Here is a 20,368-nt window from a genome sequence, read left to right as displayed (position 1 = left end):
TGCCCTGCCATTGGCTGGCGACCAGTCCAGGGTGTATCCCACCTGTCGCCCGAAGTCAGCTGGGATAGGCTCCAGCATGCCCTAATGAGGAGAAGCGGCATAGAAAATGGATGGATTCATGGAAGAAGAAGAGGGAGCAGTGGCTCATGGATGTAAACAATTTCAAACAGGGTGTGTTCTCGCCATATTTCTCTTAAATAAATTAATAAATAATTAATAATTGAACAAGTTATTTCCCATGTATTCGTATTATTCCAAAAAATGCATTGAATTAAATTCAGGTTTGTGTCAAATAGTACAAAAATGGTTTCACACAAACAAAGGCAAAAAAAAGACAATCCAGCCAAAAGTTTATTTTTTTAATAATTACCTATTTGCCAGAGGCCCTCGGTATTGTCTAATGGCCAATAAAACATAAATAAATTGAAAAATGTACAGTTAATCCATGTGATCGGTATCGGTATCGGCCAACCTCACTCATGGATGATCGGTATCGGAATTGGCAGCATAAAACCCTGATCGGAGTATCCCTAGTAATGATACATACCAGGATTATATCAAAATACTGCTTCACGTAAGGATTTAAGCTGTTTCAATGTAGTTTTAGTTTAGTAGTTTAGTCTAGGGAGGGGGGCATCTAGCAGAGACAACTTTTTCCCAAACACAAGGGCCACTTTAAATATTTGGTGGAGAGCATGGTATGTACAAGAAGGAGGGGGGAATACTGACTAACATCACAGTGTGGGAGTTATGATAGGAAGGAATAAACTGTGTTAGCAGATGTTTTCATGAAAGCATGCCCTGCAGCTGGGATGATTTTTTTTTTAAGACTGCTTTTTGGCCTCAAGCTGAGGAATTTGGTGCGTACTTATTCCTTTTGACACACATTCTTATGACTGTATCTGATGATTTGTTGCGCTCATGGCGTCAATGTTTCTCATACAGTTGGATAAGCAGCACAGATGACAGATGGACAGATGGATGTTTTTGAAGACACTGAGGAACGAGCGTGTTTCCCATCCTCTGTTTTGGGCCTGTAGGAGCGAGGTCGTCATGACAACCAAATACCGAGGGGTGTAAAATGTGCACACGCTGGTTGGCGGAGCTCCACCTATCTGGCAGCCATGCTAAAACTCTGGAAGTCCCATGACAAAAACAACATTCCACATCTAAGTGATAGTCTTGGAGGAATTCCTGTTAAACGGAGGCATTTCTCTGGGTTCATACCTTCTTGTATTGGAACCATCTGCTGTGATTTGAGTCTGAATTCCTCCTCAGATCTACAGAGATTGTGCAACTGCCATTGTCGCACCTAGGATTGCATTATTTACGCCAACTATGGCACGACCAGGATGTCTAGTTGATGAGTTGTTGCACTTACATCCTTTTCAACAGCGCTTATGCTAATTAAAAGCATTAATTATGAACTGCTCGCATCAAAAAACAGTTTTTATTGCCTCCGCCAAGCATGACTGCTCATTTGTGACTTATTTATTTTCATCGGGATTATGCAAAAACTAAATCGCTGCTTTGCATGTAATCTTGTGGATAGGTGGCATAGCAAAAACCCACTGGGGTTTGGTGCACATCGAAATAAAATGTGAGGAAAGGGTGTCCTCATTTGTGACACATGACGGTTAATGACATTTGTGATGCCCCTGAAGGGTTGTGCTTCGGAAGAGATGCTTGCATACATGTAATACAGATATCCTCTAAGTTGTATAGTCATTGCACAAATGGTTGATGACGTATGACCAATTAGTTGTTAAGTCCCACATGTGCACCCCAAAGACCAATCAGTCAACCTTTACACATAGGAGCCTTTCAGTGCCCTTAAAAAGTGTGTACCATATTTTTTGCAGATTCGCTTCAACACTCTGAAGTTACAGTGGGTATTTTGTAGAGCGCATTGAGCTGTGTGAGAAATTTCAAGTCAATCCGACTTCTAGAGTTTGCCAACAGTGCCACCATGTGATGTATTTGTCAGAATAATAATAGCCCAGTCAATACAGTAAGGGTGCATGTTTTGACAAATGTGTGCAGCAGTTCATCAGTAGAGGAGTTGGCGCTCATAAATTCATTAAAAAAATGTCACGTCATACGGGAATTTATTTTCTCTGATTATCATCAGCTCTCAATGGAACCGTCAACCATCTCTTGATTTGTTCATAACTCTCCATGAGTCCCTTCATATCATTTCTCTTAATGAATACACATTCACTTTAATACATGTGAATAAATTGTTTCCGGTCTTAACATCATGGAATACCACATCATGAGCCCCCTCGCCCCCGTTGCTTTTTCTAAAACATTATCAAGAGTACTATTTATAATGGTTGCAGTATCTTGGTTTGGTGTGCATTGTACATAAGGAAACTCAAATGAGGAGGTCAGTTCATGTTTCAACCCCGGTAACATTACCTCTTAGAAAAAGTACATTAGTGTATCCTTACATGTGCACTTTGTACCCCTGGAACTAGATGTCACTTTTTTCCTAGAAAAAGGTGCAAAAAGTAATCTTGGAGTCCAAAATGTAGTCCTATGGAGTACATTTAAGTGAGTCTATTAGTGACGATGTGGGGAAAGCATTGAACACTCGTTGATTTACATCAAATGTCACTGTTTTGTAGCATACTTTGTCTGTAATTCTTGCTGTAAAGTTCAATACAGTGTTCCCTCATTTATTGCGGGGATAGCTTCCCAAAACAGCCCCCAATAAGTAAAAACCGCGAAGTAGACAACTTAAAACCCCTCACCATACACTTTATATACTTTTCTCAGACAGGCATGAGCATTTTCTCACATTTCTCTCTTGTTTACACTCTCAAAGTTCAAATTTCATTTGCATTTCATGATCAACCTACGAGGTTGGACACAATAAATGATTAAGTGACTCACACGTATTTCACTCCTCTGACCGTCCCTCTTCATCCTGGCGACGCGCCGCTGAAGCGTTTTTGTATCCTTGTTAAAACATATTGCTCCTGTCATCGTATTTTTCTCCTCCTCGTCCCCCTCCTTGAACCAAAGATTAATGGCACCCTACCACCACAACTTGGACCTTCCTTCAGCATGTCCAGAAGTCCAACTTTTTGTGCGATGGTTGGATTCCTCTGCCTTTTGGGTGCAGAACGTTTCGTCGACATTGTGGGTTTTGTCGGGGAGAAAACGTGCAAACATACAGAGTTCACAGTCACTTCCAGCTGATTGCTAGCAATCATACAACAGGAAACACGGCAGTGCTGCACGAAGAATACTGATTGACAATGATCTACAGCCAATCAGAAAGCAGAACATAATGGGAGGGTTCTCCTTTAGCCAACAAGGACACAGAAAACAATGGGCGGGTTGTGCCTTAACCAATAAGGACTGTTGTGGCTCTTTATTTAGCCGGCTATTGTAGCTCTACTGTGGGTTCCTAATATGCTAGTACAGGCACATAAACACACACTGAGACAAGGTGGAGAGAGGACATCTTTACTCCAGCTGCACATGTCTTCTACTCTCACATGAGTATACAACACCCTCTACTGGTAGCAGTAGTAAATAGATTAACAGACATACAACAGAGCACTGATAGATCGCTCTAGTACACTACAGGTACACACAACACAATGCGCGTTCATACACTGTTAAAAAAAAAAAGACGCAAAATTGCACCAAAAAAAAAAATCCACGAAACAGCGAGGCCACGAAAGTTAAACCGCGATGTAGCGAGGGAACACTGTAATACATGTACTCCTTAATTATTTACATAATTTACTCTTTCTGTTTTTTTTTATTACTCCTACTTGAAAAAGGCTGGACTCCAAGTTACTGGTAGCATCCTCGGGTGTCTGCATGAGATTGAGGGATGTTGTGGAAAGCCCACTGTAGGATGCCATCCAAGGAGGCCTGTTAACACACACACACACACACACACACACACACACACACACTTAGAATGAGGCCTAGTGTGACATCATACGGTAAGCATGCACATAATCTTGGACCAATCCTCTCAAATTTGTTACTACATTCATCATGTTGGTGAACACCAGCTTTGGTTTTCAGTGTTTTGGGGTCACTGAGGAGTCATTAGAAATTAGATTACTTGTAATTGAGTTTGACTTGTTAGAACAACAGCGTTAAAACTATGAGTTAATAACTTTGAGTATTCACTTGAGAGCAATATCGTGGAACGTGCATTTAAAGATAGAATGCAACACAACTCTCCAACACATCTGACTCTGATCTATGCAGCCACATATGCCACAAACTACATCACGCGTGTAACTGAGCACCACTCACATCTCCCAGGATGGAGTCCAGTTCTTCTTGATGCATGGATGAGGTCTGGTCATGGCCGCGTGTGTTCTGAATCTAATGGAATCCAATAACACGGCCTCGGTTTTAACTGACACTGCTAGAGAGCTATCAGTGTAACAATGTGTTTATTATTCAGGACGTACAGTAGATACTACGCTGCATCACACTCTTATAGATGATTAACTTTCTAAAGGGAGAATTTCTGAGAACCACAACTTTTATTGTATCCTGTCAGATTGTGCAGGTGTACCTAAAAAAGTGTGGTGTGAGGACCCACCTGTAAACATGAGGGCTCCACCGCCTTTTCTGCAGAGCTGACCCACGTCCTAGAGCAGGACAAACAGATGGCTCTCCCACTGACAAACACAAATTTATACATTTTTATGACATGATAGATGATATGCAATTGACTGGCGACCAGTCCAGGGCGTACCCCGCCTCTGACCTGAAGTCAGCTGGGATAGGCTCCAACCTACCCGCGACCCTAGTGAGGATAAGTGGCATACAAAACAGATGGATGGATGGTGTTTGTTGTTTGGAATGGTGGAAATTTGCGCTTTTTGCATTTCTTTAATTAAAAAATACATATATAATTTAAAAGTATATATTTGTTTTATTTGTGTTTATTATGTTATATTGTGGGCCGCACGGTGGTCTAGTGGTTAGCACGTTGGCCAATACAGGAACTCAGGAACTATTCTCTCCTGGGCATTTCTGTGTGGAGTTTGCATGTTCTCCCCGTGTGCGCGTGGGTTTTCTCCGGGTACTCCTCCCACATTCCAAAAACATGCAGGTGAGGTTAATTGACGACTCTAAATTGTCCATAGGTATGACTGTGAGTGTGAATGGTTGTTTGTCTATATGTGCCCTGCGATTGGCTGGCGACCAGTCCTGGGTGTACCCCCTCCTGTCGCCCGAAGTCAGCTGGGATAGGCTCCAGCATGCCCCCGCGACCCTAATGAGGATGAAGCGGTATAGAAAATGGATGGATGTTATATTGTTTTATTTTATTTCATTTTATTATGTGATTTAATTTTATTCAATTAATGCAAAACACCGACATGCTCTCCTCTCATCCTGTGAATGGCTCTACTTCCCGCCCATTAGTCTCTATTAATCATCCTCGTCTTAGTGCGCAATCGAGAAAAATAAAGAGGAACCCACAGGGAGCTCTACTGAGGCTTACATGGAGAAGTGGCAGCGTAGATGGTAACGCTTGGAACACTGAAGGCAGCGGGTCAGTTCTCCTCCCAGGTGACAAACACCGCACGCATCCCTCATGCTCGCCAACTCTCCACCTGGGCACTATACGTTGCATTCCATTTCAGCCACAAAATGTGCAATGTCGTCTTCATGCTTGGAGTCATCGGGATGCAGGACTTACCTCTTTTATGGAGGCTGAGGAGGACAACAGGGGGAAGCATGAGATGTCTATGGTGGAGTTGTTAGTGCTGGTTTGCTGAGGCTGCAGGGATAACAAGCAGTAATTAAAACACTGGAGTGCAAAAGAAATGATAGAGAATTGGAAAGTTGGGATCCATTTTTCCTCAGGAATTTAAAAGGAAAAAACTGTAAATAAATAAAACTTCAAATAAACTTCTGCTTTACAGATGCCATCTGCTGTTGGCTGTGAGTTGTGGGAATGACCAGTTTTTCTTTTAAAAGGTGCATACAGTGCACGGTGTGGTTAGCATGTTGGCCACACAGTCAGGAGATCGAGAAGAACTGGCGACTCTAAATTGTCCATAGGTATGAATGTGAGTGTGAATGGTTGTTTGTCTATATGTGCCCTGCCATTGGCTGGCGACCAGTCCAGGGTGTACCCCGCCTCTCGCCGAAGTCAGCTGGGATAGGCTCCAGCATACCTGTGACCCTAGTGAGGATAAGTGGCATAGAATATATTATTAATTATTATTATGATTAAGCAGCCAACTTTATTATTATTAATAAGTTAATATGTCTTTCTTTGATTTCCTTTTGTATTGCCACCAATGAACTACAGTGGCGCCAAGGGGTAAAAAAAGACATGAGCGGTTCGTGAAAGAACCCGTAAATCATATTTAGTTACTGACATGATTAATTAGTCGGGATTATCTAACATCATTTTTAAGTAAATGTACACATTATTCTTTCGATACTTGCCTGCAAAGCTTGCTGTGTTTTCTGCTTTTTCCCTGATCTGCCACTGCAGCTGTTGCACTGCCAAGAGCCACTGTAGGTCCAAAAGTAAGTCAGTAACTTAAACTGTACACACATGGAACTATGCTAACATACTGTATGTGTAGTTTTGTTTGTTTAAAGTGTGCACTTGACATGGGTATGGCTGAGAGTGGAGGGTCCAGGCAGGTGAGATGAAAAGCTTGAGGACATCCATCACAACATATCAGCTCACCTCCATCTTTGCACACGGCACACTCGTCATCATTGCGGTGACTCTGCATACACACATATGGAGTAAACATGATGCAAACACAAACACAAGAATAAACATAACCTAGCATAGCACAACATATAGCATGACACAACATATAGCATAACATATCGTATCTCATAACATAACATACTGTTACATAACTACAAACATATGTAGCTATCTAGCAAGCTCACTAGAACACAACATATAGCATAACTTATAACATCGCATAACATAACATACTGTTACATAACTATAAACATATGTAGCTATCTAGCAAGCTCACGAGAACACAACATATAGCATAACTTATAACATCGCATAACATAACATACTGTTACATAACTACAAACATATGTAGCTATCTAGCAAGCTCACTAGAACACAACATATAGCATAACATATAACATCGCATAACATAACATACTGTTACATAACTATAAACATATGTAGCTATCTAGCAAGCTCACTAGAACACAACATATAGCATAACTTATAACATCGCATAACATAACATACTGTTACATAACCATAAACATATGTAGCTATCTAGCAAGCTCACTATCAAACGAGCTAGCTGGACAAGCCTACTTCTGTCTCCCTCTGTTGGTGTAATGTTGTCATGGCAGCTTTGGATTTCAGCTCTTGACATTTGTAGAGCTCTCCTCCAACTTTAATGCACTTCCTTGAAGAACCTGAGGAGCACAGTTCAAGTAAATCTCATCACATGCAGCTGTTGATTCATTACATTGTCATTTAAGGGGTTGAATCTTTTAGAATTTTCATTTAAAGGCGACTAATTAAAAACACTTGGTGGTGACTACCATCAGAGCCAAACACTTGATGCTTGATTTTGATCTTCTCTCTGGAGGAGCCGTGCTTTGACAGTTCACCGGTGGAGATGGCAGCAGATGAAGAGGAGGGGGTTCCCTTTTGGACCGACACTGACACATATTTGACGGTTAAACAGAGCAAATAGTAGCGAGCGTCACTTTGCATTACTTGTTTTAAAAAATTGGATTTAAATGACTACAGTATTACCAGATGTTGCCTGCTGGGGAGGAGCTTCACTCTTCACTCGGTACAGCTTCATTTTCCCCCCTAGAGGAAATAAAACAACATTTTTGAGTAACTATGTAGACATTTTGTTATCAATTTTTAATTTCATGTGTTATTCATTGAGACATTAAGGTTGAAACGTTTTTTAACATTAAATTATATTTTTAAAATTAAAATGACAACAAATTAATTAAAATTGCTTATTTTACAGTGTGAAAAGTACAAGTAATAGTAGCAAAAAAAATACATTTTTCTTTTAGTGTATTTGAATACCTACAAAAGCGCTTATCATATACATTGTATATACATTAATATTATTATTTTCAATGGGTAATTCCTTGCCATACGTTCCTTCCTTTTAGACAGTTTTCTGGAAGTTGGTTCAGCAGTTTTTGTGTAATCCTCCTCACTATAACAAATTTCCTTGGAGGAGGTATTCTTTACCTTGTCCATCATTTGCAGAAGAGCGATACAGTGAGTGTTGATCATCTCTGTCCTTGTGGCTCCTCTTCTTGCTGTGACTCTTGTTGCCTTGAAAACTTGCACTACTGCCTGCAACCATCAGTCATTCAAAAATGGTAAATGTTCTTTCACTTGTATAGCGCTTTTCCACCACCAAGGCACGCAAAAACGCTTTGACACTGCAAGCACATTTACCTACTGATGACGCAGCATCAGGAGCAACTGGGGGTTCAGTATCTTGCCCAAGGATACTTCGACATGATCACGGGAGGATGGAGGATCAAACCCGCAACCTTCAGGTTGGGAGACGACCACTCTACCACCTGAGCCATGCCGCCCCCAAAAAGTGACATATAAGTCCATTAAATTAAAAAGGATGTGTTTTGAACTTCGGTGAGAGCCACTGGTGGTCCTTAAACGTTACATACTAGGACTAGCGAGCAGAGGTCGCAGCTTAGGGTAGCTGTCCAGGTTGTAGGCCTTGTTCAAGTTCCTCCAGAAGGCCTGGATGGTGGAAAGACTTTGCTCCAGCACCCAGGAAAGCAGCGAGTACATGGCCTTGTGGATCCCTTCTGTACCCTCCTTCTCCAGCGTGTCCTTACAATTCATACAAAGAGATAAATCTGCAGACTGGATGCATCCACACAAGCATCATGAGTAGTGCGTGACACGTACTGTAGCTACGATGGAAAGAAACACAACAGGCAAGAAGCTTTTTTTTAAATTCATGTTTTATGTTGTTCAATGAATTAAAAAAAAAAATTAATGAGAAGGGTGCAGGGGATGGGGCAAATTCAAAATGTTGTTTCTATATTTTTCAAAAATAAACATTTTTGCATGTACGCTTTGTCATGTCATGCATGACAACCTGGAAGCATTTCATTTCATTTCATTTTGGAAATAATATAGTATTCATTAATACAATAAAGTTGACCAAAATTGGACAGGATTTATTGCATTAAAGTAAAAATAAAACAGTCAAATCATTTTATGTTATGATTTTTTATTATACGAATAATAAATATTACACTCATCAATATATTATCTATATATTTCAAATATTAGTTCATAAACATATAGTTCGCAAAGTTCATAATACGTAAATAATGTTATGTCTCCGAATTTGCAGTTAATTCTCAAGAAAAGTTTGGAGAAACACTATTAACCGGTACGTCGGACATGAGTGGTTGAGATTAGGTGTGTCTCACCTTCAGCAGTTGCTCACTGATGATGTTTTTATCAGCCAGGCCATGAACCAGAGGGAAGGCGTCATCCACGGCCATGGCGATGTCAGTACGAAGGCCCTTTAAGAGCAAGCCCAGCTTTGTGTCCTTGAGGGTCTCCACTCTGGACATGATCCACTTAAAGGGAAGTGTCAGACAATGTGAGGGGACTTAACTAAGAGCACTTAAGTGGTCTTTTAGATGGAGGAGGCGTGGCTTCAGGGAGGAAAAGGGAAGCAAAAATGCATTAATGTAGACAAATCAACTAATTTGTGACATTGCAGCACGAATATAAACGGTCTATCCACACGGAGACCCAGAAAGGGGATCAAGTGACATGGCATCCAGCCAGGGGAATACCTCACATCACAGCGTCAGTTTATTGCTCTTAAAAGGTTCTTTCCAGCCCAGTTCCCCCAGAACTGTCAGGTTCTCCAAAAACCACATTCACCACCCAATTGACGGCAGAAAAAAGTTCATTGAAGAATCACATCCAGCCAAAACACTAATTATTCTTTATCAAAATCGTTTCTGTATGTAAAAAATATATATAAAAAAAAAATCACACCTAAGTTAAATTAAACAGCCCAATACTCCATAAGATAAAATAAAATAAAAATAAGTAAAAGGTCAAATATAATACATAAAATTAAATTAGAGGAGCCAGTTGAGTTGGCTTACGCATCTAGTCCGGATGCCTCCTGAACGCCTCTCTGGTGAGGTGTTCCAGGCATGGAGGCCCCACAGCAGACCTAGGGCACGCTTGAGGGATTATGTCGCACAGCCGGCCTGGGAACACGTTGTTGTCCTCCCGGTGAGACTGGAAGAGGTGGCAGGAGACTACTACTGAGACTGTTGCCTCTGCGACTTGGACCCTGATAAGTGGAAAAAAATGGATGGATGGATAATGAATCAACTAAATAAACATATAAAAATAAGCCTTGTGGATGACTGCCATCCAGTTTAGGGTGTACCCTCTCATCTGGGAAAGGCTACAGCTTATCTATGATATCAACAAAACAAATGGCAGAACATGAATGAATTAATGAATGAATCAAATGGAACACAATAAAACAAAAAAAATAACCAGGCAATTGCAGTTCACGTTGGGCCAGCACGCCCTCTTGCTGTAAAAAGCAGCAGTACGAGACAATACAAAGTACAGTGAGGATGGCAGCTTTTCCACAAACTTTTTTTTTCCAGAATTAATAAAATCAGATTGACTACAAACATAATGTAGGACGTAATTTGGACAACATATTGGAAGGGAAAATGAAAGAGAATGTGAATAATTAATAGAATTATGAACAATGGTAATGGTAATGGTTTAATTTGATTTGAACATAATAACAGATTAGGAAGTGTGACCCATTTTTTTGTCCATGTAGCGGAGCTGAAATGGAGCTAAAGTGGCGCTAAAGCTATTTAACAAATTTCAGCTCTTCATTGCACGACACTTTAAAAAAAAAAAAAAGAAAAAATGCAATCTTTAACCTGTAAAGTCCCAACTGTGAAAGTGTGTATAAGAAAGCATGTTGGCGCACTGTGTGTTGATAGTTAGGAGAGTGAAGCCCTTTAATCTGTCATTTATTAATCATGAAACATTATTACATTATTCATACTGGTGAACAAGGACCACTTGTACAGAGAGGACGTTCACAACATACATATTACATTATTATATACAGTGTTGCAGTGCATTACAGTGGATCGTTATATGTATGTGCACATCCGGGATGAGGGGACGGGGAAGAAAGAGGAGGAGGCAATAGTTGACGGATTTTTTTTTGAGTGTACATTATTATTATAATAATTATTATAATTAATATTTTCAAAGCACAGTACAATTTGTTTCTATAAAAGTTCAAACCATAGAGAGATCGAGAGTGCCACGTTTTCACAGCTACCGTTAAATGCGCCTACAGGAAGTGGTGTGGGAATGATGCTATCAAGAGAGAAGATGCTAGAAAACATTCAAAGAGAAGTCAGCCGCCGCCCAGAGTAGGAGGATCACTGGAAAGGCAGGCAAAGGGTCAAAAGGTTAAAAAAATGACTAAAGATCAGCGTGCATGCGTGCTGCAGACATTCAAACGTGTTCAGCCGTTTTGGAAAATGGCAGACCAACATCCCCCCAAATACATCTCCTGTTATGCTTAGGCATCATTTTTGGTGCTTTCCCTTTTTATATATAAAAAAATACAAAACATAACAGCGAAAAGAAACTCCCTTTTTCGTTTAGCAGTTGTGTTCCTTTTCTGCATTGTTTTTTTATTTCCATCCCCCACTTTTTTGTCCTCCTGTCACTTACATATTGACAAAGTATACAATATTTTACAACTGAACAACTGATTGAGAGTTTGAACTTTTGATTTGTCCAATCAGATACATCGAATGTCCCAATTAACTGGAAGCTAACCAGTAGTAGTTAAGCAACACAACAAGCCTTATGGTGTGAAGGGTAGCTGACCAATCACAGCTCTGTATTAACATGAGCACCCGCCCTCGGGGACGCTCGGCTCTGCTGGTTTGTCCAGCTTGATGTCGATCACTAAGAAGGCGCCAGTTAAGGAAGTAATATTTGTAATACACCAAATATTCTCTAGATGGCAGTGTCACCACGTGATCCGCACCGGAAACGTGATCGGTTCCACGCACATACAGAATGCATCTACCACCGGTCGGCCTATTTTTCGGCAGTCAGTGTCAGGAAAGCCCATTTGTTGTGGGCATGTGCAACAACACTATAAGCATGTGCAATATACGTCACGTTATTAAGACTGGTGAAATTACAACATAATGGTTTATTTCTTATATCATATCCATGGTGCAAGTGGCTAAATTAGAAGCCCTCTTTTCTTGATTCCAATAATTTACCAGAAAAAATACAGACAAAAGCATTTGTTAGCAAGATATGTTTGGATGGATGCTATTTCTACGTTTAGAAAAAAAAAATAGCTGAATCCTCTCGATGACTCCATCATTGCACTCTTCTTTTCGTTGTTTCCATTCGAATATCACGCCATTTTATGTTTTGTTTTATATGGTGTATTGTATTTCTATTTATTCATGTATATTATGCGTAACCAGATATGATGTTTACATCTGTGGCGCATCTGCGCTTGCGCTACGTGCATTGTAAGTTTTTACAAAGCTTAGTATTGGTGAATAAAGACGATAGAAACAACTGCATACTAGCGAAGTCTTTTAATAAGAGTCACTAAGAAAATAACCCGATATATTAGATATAAGAAGTATGGTTATTGACCGTTCATGTTCATACATTTAAAAAATAATAGCACGTGACATCACAAGAAGTGCTCTCATAAAAATTTGCGAAAGGAGGAATTGACGTAGGTCTCGCGCACGTGCAGAACCGATTGCGTTTGCGGTTGGATCGTGTAGTGACAGGCATTGTGGCCAAAGCTACAGTATGTCAGTATGTCTAGCCAAAAAAGAACTCCACAGATTAAAAATAAAACAAGCCAACATTTCTCTCTCATCAGTATTCGTGATATCAAGGATACTGCCTTCAGGATTGGCATCGTCCAGGCTCTCCATCCCGGGAAGAGCTGCTGCAACACGACGAAACAGCTTGGCGCAGAGAAGAAAACGTCAGAGAGAAGAAGTGCATGAAGAAGACGGCAAAAGCAAAATGCTAATCGTTTGTGTTACGCTGCAGATATGTCAACACTAAAGTATTTATTATGAGTGCTATTGAACATTAGGTCGCGCTAGGTATGCTATCTCACTTACTAATTTGGGTAATAGCTTTTGACCCTCAACGTTTGCCGTAGTCACGCTCATAGCCATGTAAGCTAGAAGCCGCTAGTGAACTACACATTTTCGAGAATGTTGAATTACTTGTAACGTTTGTTTCATATCTGTAAAATACACCACTGATTGGTTTCATAAACTTAACTTAAATGAGCGTCCGTTCTGGGGCTTGCAGTGAGAAAGCCATGCTAGCAAATGTCGCAAGTAAAAAAATTAAAAATGAAAAACAATTAAACTAAATTAAAATACGCTCATTGTTTAGTATATTAAATGCTAGCTTTGTAATGGCATATAACATAATAATATAAATTGTGAAGTTTGTCTATGTTTATTTGGCACTAATGAATACCAATTGGGATGTTTTGCTCTAGGGCTCCCTCTATCGTTGAGAGGTGTCATTAGCATCCTCTTGAATACAAATAAACATGCCAGTGTATCAACATTACTGAAAGCTGTTTTTTAAAATGGCTGCAAATATGTATATAAAATCAAGTAAACAGTAATATAATATATTAATACACTGTATTTTATGTGAGTGGGTCACCTTGGTAGCGCTGCGAAATGCTGTAATCACCTGTTTGACATTGCAGCCTGTCTTGGCGCTGGTCTCGATGAACATGACGTTGAGCTCTTTGGCTCGCTGCTCGCCCTCCTCAATGGTGATTTGCCTGCCGAAGAACAGCACACCTCTTTCAGAATCCTGACTGCTTGTTAAAAAAAAAGAGCATCTCCACTGTCTGATGTGCCTCACCTCTTCTCCTCCAGGTCCGTCTTGTTGCCCACCAGCATGATGATGACGTCACTTCCTCTCTCCGTCCTCACATCATCGATCCATTTACAAGTCTGCTGGAATGAGTTGATGTCTACGGAGGCACATTTTTATGATCTTTTTGTTCGCACTGACGTACAATCAATACAGTCAGGGACACACACACAATAGAAACAAGCTGCTCACTTGTGATGTCATAGACCACCACGGCCACCGTGGAGTCTCGTATGTAGCTGGGGATGAGGCTCCTGAAGCGCTCCTGCCCCGCTGTATCCCACAGCTGCAGCCTTACCTACACATGTGCACATATACGGACTATATATTACACTGTGCAGATAAATACTGAGCATTACGGAGGACTAGAAAGTTAAAGCACTGATGCCATTAGCAGCAAAAATAACCTTTAAGTGATTGTGTTAGTCTGTGACGAGAGCAGCAATTAAATCCAATCACGGATTAGTCAAACGTGAGAGGAAACTGTGGCGTTTGTTGTCATTTTTCCACCCACTCGCTGACATGTCACCAGCAAGGAAATGTGTTCAAATGCTTCCCTATTGCGCAGCGGAGCCATATGACTTGTCCCAGCCAATCAGCAAACAGAGGTAATAAAGATAATGGAACAATTATGCATAAAACTAACAAAAGAAAAATTGTATGCCATTATTATAAAACTAAGGAAAATGTATTAGAAAAGAAATACTAAAGTTAATATTTTAATGCAAAAATATTGCATTCATAGACCCAAATGAAATCAACTTACCGTTCGGTCCTCCAGGTACATGGTCTTTGATAAGAAGTCGATACCAATAGTGGCCTGTGACAAAGAAGGAAAAGGGGTAATTTACATCAAAGTCTTCATTAATGACAAAAAGACAAAAGATAAACGCTGGAACAATGGATGAACCTAATGTGGTTCATTTTTTATTGTCCTCTGGGCTTAATCAGTCAGGAAAGGGAGAGATAAAAGCATATTAATTTCTTATCAGAATATTTGTGAGCACTATCTTCTTTTGATAACAACACAATTGCTGCAAAATCATTTGTATTGTCTTAGGGAAAGGGACAATAGGAAAGGCAACATGAGCCAGTCTTGTCTTATTAGAGAATCTTCAATATTACCTCAATGATACAACCTTATTTTTAATTAGTATCTGTCTCTCTCAATGTTCTTACTACTAGTATATAGTTTGGGGTCTCACCTGGTAAGTGTTGTCAAAACTGTCATACATGAATCTGGTGATGAGAGACGTTTTTCCCACTGCAACAGAGCATACACATTGAATTTCCTGTCAGTTCCCAACAATAGGCTTAGAAAATGTAACATTCATAAACTGATCAAGGACGTGTACATTTTGGGTTAGCACCCAATGAGCAGTGGATGTGGATGTATTTATTGTGGTATTCTAGTGATGACTTTATTCTCATAGAAGTTATATTGTTTGGGGATTCTTATAAAATTATTACTTTTTTCTCATAATATTACAACTTTATGCTCATGAAATTACTTTTTTTCTTGTAATAGTAAGACTTAATCCTAATAACTTGTGAAATTTTGACTTTTTTTTCCTCACTATGTTGGGATTCTTTTTGTTGTAATAATTTTAATAACTGTTAACTGTTGCAATAACTTTTTCCTTGTCATATTGCAACATTATTTTTCTCTTAATATCCAGATTTTTTCTCAGAAAACTATGACTTGAATCAAATCACTTAATTCTCTTAAAAATGTTGTTTTTTTCCACCTTGTAATATTATGACTTCACTTTCATTTGTGTAAAATGATTATATTCCTTTATACTGTTTTATTCTAATAAAATTATGATTTATTTACTCATATTATTTTCTAGGTCTGTCACAAGATCTCGTGTCACAAGATCTCGGGAGATTAAAACATGACAAGATTTCTTGCGCAATAGGCCTGCGACGATAGAGTTCACTCTGTGCATTGGTTTCAGCATCTTGGCGTGTTTGTTCCATAGAACAACGGCATGAATGGAGTGAGACCTTTTGTCAGTCATAGTCTCTTTCTCTCGATGGGCGGAGGTGGGGCCGGGAGCATACACACAGAGTGCAGAAGAGTGTAGCCTTGTGAGGAGCAATGCAAGGCAACGTAGTACAAATTAAATTTGTATATTGTGAAATATTGTTATAAATTTTTCATATTTTTTCATTGTCCTTTTCTGAAAAGTAATGTTAAAATCTCGTCTCGCATCGTTCTCGTAGACCCAATCTTGTGTATCGTCACATCTTGTCAACTGAGTGTCTCATGACAGCCCTCTTATTTTCATATAATTGTAACGTTTATTTGTAGTTCTACAAGAGGGGTGTCCAAACGTTTTCCACCAAGGGGCGCATACTGAAAACTCAAAGGATGTGGGGGCCACTTTTACATTTTTTAAACCGACCCAGGGAGATATGCAAAGATGCAAAGAACAAAACTGCAGGTGTATTCTTTGTTTTGTTTGTTTCTCATATAACAACTTTTTTGTCCATTAATTTTTAAAATTGATGCGATTTTTCCTCTTTATATTATAACTTGATGCAAGTTTGAATTTTCTGACATGAAGTTGTATGACATCCCCATCAGCAGTGTAGTGCATCAACGGTGACTTGCCCCCCACTTGGTCCCGTGAGCCCAGTTCTGGTCGAATTTCAGAGATCAGAAACGTACTGTAGTTCCGGTTTAATTATTGAGGTTGCTGAAGTAAAGCGTTTGGCTTTTCAAAACAATATGCGTTCGAAAGAGTGATACATTTGCATGAAAAAAGTGCCTCCTCGAAAAAAATCAAACCTCACAAATCGCTTGGCTTTACTTTCTCTGACGTCGTATTACGGCTGTCCATTGTTGTGTATGTGATGAAGCGCATCTTCATCCGCTGTGGAACACGTATGTAAACAAGATGGCAGGGATGCTCGTGGAGGATGCATCTTCATCAAGCCAAAGTCCTTACTTAAGTAACCCCTGCAATTAACCGGAACTATGTTCGTCATCACCGAAATCCAACCACAACTGGGCTCACGGGACCAAGTGGAGGGGTAAGTCGGCATTGATGGACTACACTGCTGATGGGAATGTCATACAACTTCATGTCTAAAAATCCGAACTATCCCTTGAACACATCGTCTTTATTCTTCTTCTTATTATTTTTTACATTTTTACTGCTCTGTTTTTTAGTTTTCTTGATTTATTGTATTTTTAGACTGTGCCAAGGGCCAATTAAAAAAAAAAGTCATGAGCATTAAATGGTCCCGGGGCCGCACTTTGGACACCCCTGTATTACAACTTAATGCTCCAAAAATTATTATTATAAATGCTGATTTCAGGGTTCAGGGTGGGCCTGACTTGCCCCATTTTTTTTTGGGGGGGGGGGTTGCTGACATCCCACCCAGAAGCGTCCACCCTTAAATAGGCCCCCCCTCACACACACATTCACACAAAAATGGTTTTGGATGACGGGCAGTGGCCACAGCAGGGCCTCCATTTAGCACCAAGGACAGTAACATTGCCGCACCAGGCCACATACACATCCTGACAATGTCAAACCATACACTGTTAATGCATGGTTTTTACTCTTTGTTGTTGAGGCTGATCCTTATGGGTTGGTTGCACTGCTACTGCTTTTGTTGGCTCATTATCGATCTGCACTGCATCACATGACAAACACTGCACAAACACAGTCATCCAGCATCTTTGACACACAGACGTCTTAATAATATTGTGTAATGTCCACCATGCTGCTGTTATTTGTTTATTTATGAGAGAGAGCGAGACAGGCTGGGGGCTGCAGAAACAGACATCAGCAGCAGCCTTTGGGTGTGTCCCGGACTGAGACACATGGGGACTGCTTATTAACTCGCCCATGGACAAATAACGCTATGGTATCATAGAGTGCCATATTTGCATGCTTTATAATGGATTTAAAGGTGTATGGATGGAATAAAAATAAAATAAAAGGGGGTAGGTTGTGTTTGTGGGCCACTGCAGCACATCCCAACACCCCTCGTGGTATAATAAGGTTAAGTAACAGCAATTTGTGCGAAGAATCATATACGCATTTTAACATATATTGGTGAGATTATGTGAGAAATTGTGCAGTTATTGCGCATGCGTCCCCCCCAGCTCCCCTCTTCTTTCGTATTGCAAAACATAATGGAGGAAAAGATAACCACACTATATACTGCATATTACATGCATGATCTTGATCATATATGTGGAGGCATGAAGGTAGGGTTGGGGGACAGGGAGGGGGTCAGTCGGGGGCTGTTTGTGACTCACCGCTCTGCTCTCCCAAAAAGACGAGTTTGAATTTCCGCAGGGGGTTCCCCAAATCTCCTCCAGCTGACATGACGGCAGGGTGGGGGGGAAAGCGGATTATTTTAGCCGAAAATATGTCTCGACGTCTCCCTTTCCGTGGCAGTGATGGGAGGAGCGAGAGGTGGATGTTCTTCTTCTTCTTCCTCCTCTTCTTCTTCTCCTCTTCGAATGATGGGGATGCAGCTCGGCGTCGTCCTGTCAGTTGGGCGAGGCAAATACGCATGCGCGACCTCACCTATTTTCATCCATCCCTCACCTTTTTTTTGGTCCATTGGAAGCTGAAAGTGGACGAGATGCACGTTAATTATGCATGGCTGACATAGAAGGTCATTATCTCCTTTTTCACATTAGAAATGTGCAGTTGTGGGCAACAAAACATAACATTTAAGACCAATACTCATCTAATACTGTTTTCTTCTAGTATACACAAAACAGGGATGCATTTTCACCGTTGGCATCAATGAAACAGTCCTAACCACCCCTGTCATAATGGTGCAGCCCATCGTCCCCCAAGAACCAGTAACCAGTAAGTAGCCTGCTAGCTAATAAACTCACACACTTTTGCACTGAAAGTTGTTGTCACTGTTTGTTCGTAATCTTTAATTCTTCCAAATAAGACTCGGAAACGATAGGTCAATTTTAACAGTTTCATGTACCACGAGTGCAGGAGCAAGTCCGAGGCACTTCTGGTCAGATGTCCTTTTACCAAGCTTGGCCCCCCTAAGCTGTCTTAAGGAGCCGGTTGATACTAAGTGCGCCAAAGGTTGTGATAAGGCAGCCATCACCAAATGGCGGTCCTCGAACTGGATCCTGGCCCAGTGATGGTCCTTTACAGACCCGTGACCAATTAAAGTTAATGGGAAATATAATAACATATAATCATGCTCATGGACCCATAGCGGCAGTTTGCGGGCGTAATTACTTCAGTTATTCCGGTTGCATCACAGCAAATGCAGTGACGTCACTCAAAAATGAGCCGATGAAATTGTTTGTTTGATGGCCGAGCGAATGAGAAGCATGGCCTGCTCAAAAGTTAGAACAGTTGATCAAGAAAACTGAACATTTAAAAGTGAATGGATGGACGATACATGTTCATCCTTCCATAATCCCGTGCCAAGCTCCTGTGTCATATTCTCTGAAACTGTAGCGCTGGTCAAAAGCGGAAATGTGACGAGACAACCTGGCAAAAAAAACAGGTAATTCAAGGGGGAAGTATCCACCGAAGTCTGATGTGAGAGCGCGGGAAATAACATCGCTTAGAGCCCAGTATGAGTCATAGCACATTAATTTACAGTACAGCAACGTGCAAATGAGTGTTCACTAAGGACTGTATGAAAAGTGGAGCAAAACAAAACGTCTTTCACTGATGGGAGAGTTGTGAAGGAGTGCTTCTAGAGTTCTTACTCAGCATCACAGCAGCTGACAGGAAGAGGCTGGACAAACTTGATAAAGAAGGCCAGCTCTGTCTCTCTGGGACGTCCTCTGGAACAGGTGGAGGAGGTGGGCAAGAGGAGGATGATATCCAAGCTGTACTCCATGATGGACAGAGACTCCCACCCCCTCCAACACACACTCACTGCACTAAGGAGCTCAATTAGTGACAGGATGATACATCCAAAGTGTGTGAAGTAGAGACATCGCAGGTCTTTCCTTCCTGCAGCTGTCAGACTCCATAATATAAACTGCTCCAATAATCCTGTACAATAACCATGCAATAAACCGTGCAATAAAAAGTACAATAACCGTGCGATAAACCTGTGGCTAATCAACACGTACATAGCTGTAAATAGTGTATATAACTTCTTGATTTGTATTACTTTGACTTTGCACTTTCTATGCTCTTTTGCGCTCTTGTACTCTGCTTTTGCTGCTGTAAACCTGGAACTCCCCCTTGTGGGACTAATAAAGGCATATCTTATCTTAGCTTACTCAAAGGTAAGCAAAAGAGGAATTGTGTGACCAATACAGGCAAATTCCAATGTCAGCTACAACTGTAACAAGAAAATGGGAACCTTTAAGACACGTGTCAAACTCGTGCCCTGGAG

General features: G+C 40.6%; 2 protein-coding genes across 2 annotated transcripts; both read right to left on the bottom strand.

Moving 5' to 3' along the window:
- Positions 1 to 722: 722 nt before the first annotated feature.
- aire (autoimmune regulator) lies at positions 723 to 10,908 on the bottom strand. The gene is made up of 13 exons (XM_054768660.1): positions 9,451 to 10,908; positions 8,671 to 8,839; positions 8,225 to 8,332; positions 7,763 to 7,822; positions 7,546 to 7,665; positions 7,313 to 7,416; positions 6,583 to 6,743; positions 6,451 to 6,520; positions 5,693 to 5,773; positions 5,495 to 5,613; positions 4,586 to 4,664; positions 4,291 to 4,362; positions 723 to 3,894 (listed from the first exon to the last, which is right to left on the bottom strand). The coding sequence occupies exons 1-13, from the start codon at positions 9,595 to 9,597 to the stop codon at positions 3,814 to 3,816; spliced, it is 1,371 nt and encodes a 456-aa protein (XP_054624635.1). The 5' UTR covers positions 9,598 to 10,908; the 3' UTR covers positions 723 to 3,813.
- Positions 10,909 to 11,051: 143 nt separating this feature from the next.
- Positions 11,052 to 18,561, bottom strand: LOC129177571 (ras-related protein Rab-6B-like). The gene is made up of 8 exons (XM_054768829.1): positions 18,285 to 18,561; positions 15,208 to 15,266; positions 14,769 to 14,822; positions 14,195 to 14,300; positions 13,991 to 14,102; positions 13,814 to 13,907; positions 12,990 to 13,056; positions 11,052 to 12,013 (listed from the first exon to the last, which is right to left on the bottom strand). Exons 1-8 carry the CDS (start codon positions 18,544 to 18,546, stop codon positions 11,949 to 11,951), a joined length of 819 nt encoding a protein of 272 aa, XP_054624804.1. The 5' UTR covers positions 18,547 to 18,561; the 3' UTR covers positions 11,052 to 11,948.
- Between the last annotated feature and the right edge of the window lie 1,807 nt (positions 18,562 to 20,368).

The sequence above is a fragment of the Dunckerocampus dactyliophorus genome, chromosome 2, assembly GCF_027744805.1.
Source record: "Dunckerocampus dactyliophorus isolate RoL2022-P2 chromosome 2, RoL_Ddac_1.1, whole genome shotgun sequence".
Classification (NCBI taxonomy): Eukaryota; Metazoa; Chordata; class Actinopteri; order Syngnathiformes; family Syngnathidae; genus Dunckerocampus; species Dunckerocampus dactyliophorus.
Note: the sequence above shows the minus strand (reverse complement) of the source record. Positions and strands in the feature narration are given on the sequence as shown.

Bases quoted from the DNA above. Each gene is read 5' to 3' on its own strand.
- aire (XM_054768660.1), bottom strand. From the start codon at position 9,597: ATGTCCAGAGTGGAGACCCTCAAGGACACAAAGCTGGGCTTGCTCTTA. The intron at 7,417-7,545 runs GTAGTCACCACC...TGTGCTCCTCAG, and splicing joins TCAAGTGTTTGGCTCTGATG to GTTCTTCAAGGAAGTGCATT. The intron at 6,521-6,582 runs GTATGTTAGCAT...TTGGACCTACAG, and splicing joins CAAACAAAACTACACATACA to TGGCTCTTGGCAGTGCAACA.
- LOC129177571 (XM_054768829.1), bottom strand. From the start codon at position 18,546: ATGCGTATTTGCCTCGCCCAACTGACAGGACGACGCCGAGCTGCATCC. The intron at 14,823-15,207 runs GTGAGACCCCAA...TCTTTGTCACAG, and splicing joins GTTTTGACAACACTTACCAG to GCCACTATTGGTATCGACTT. The intron at 13,057-13,813 runs GTGATTACAGCA...CTCTGCGCCAAG, and splicing joins CAGGCTGCAATGTCAAACAG to CTGTTTCGTCGTGTTGCAGC.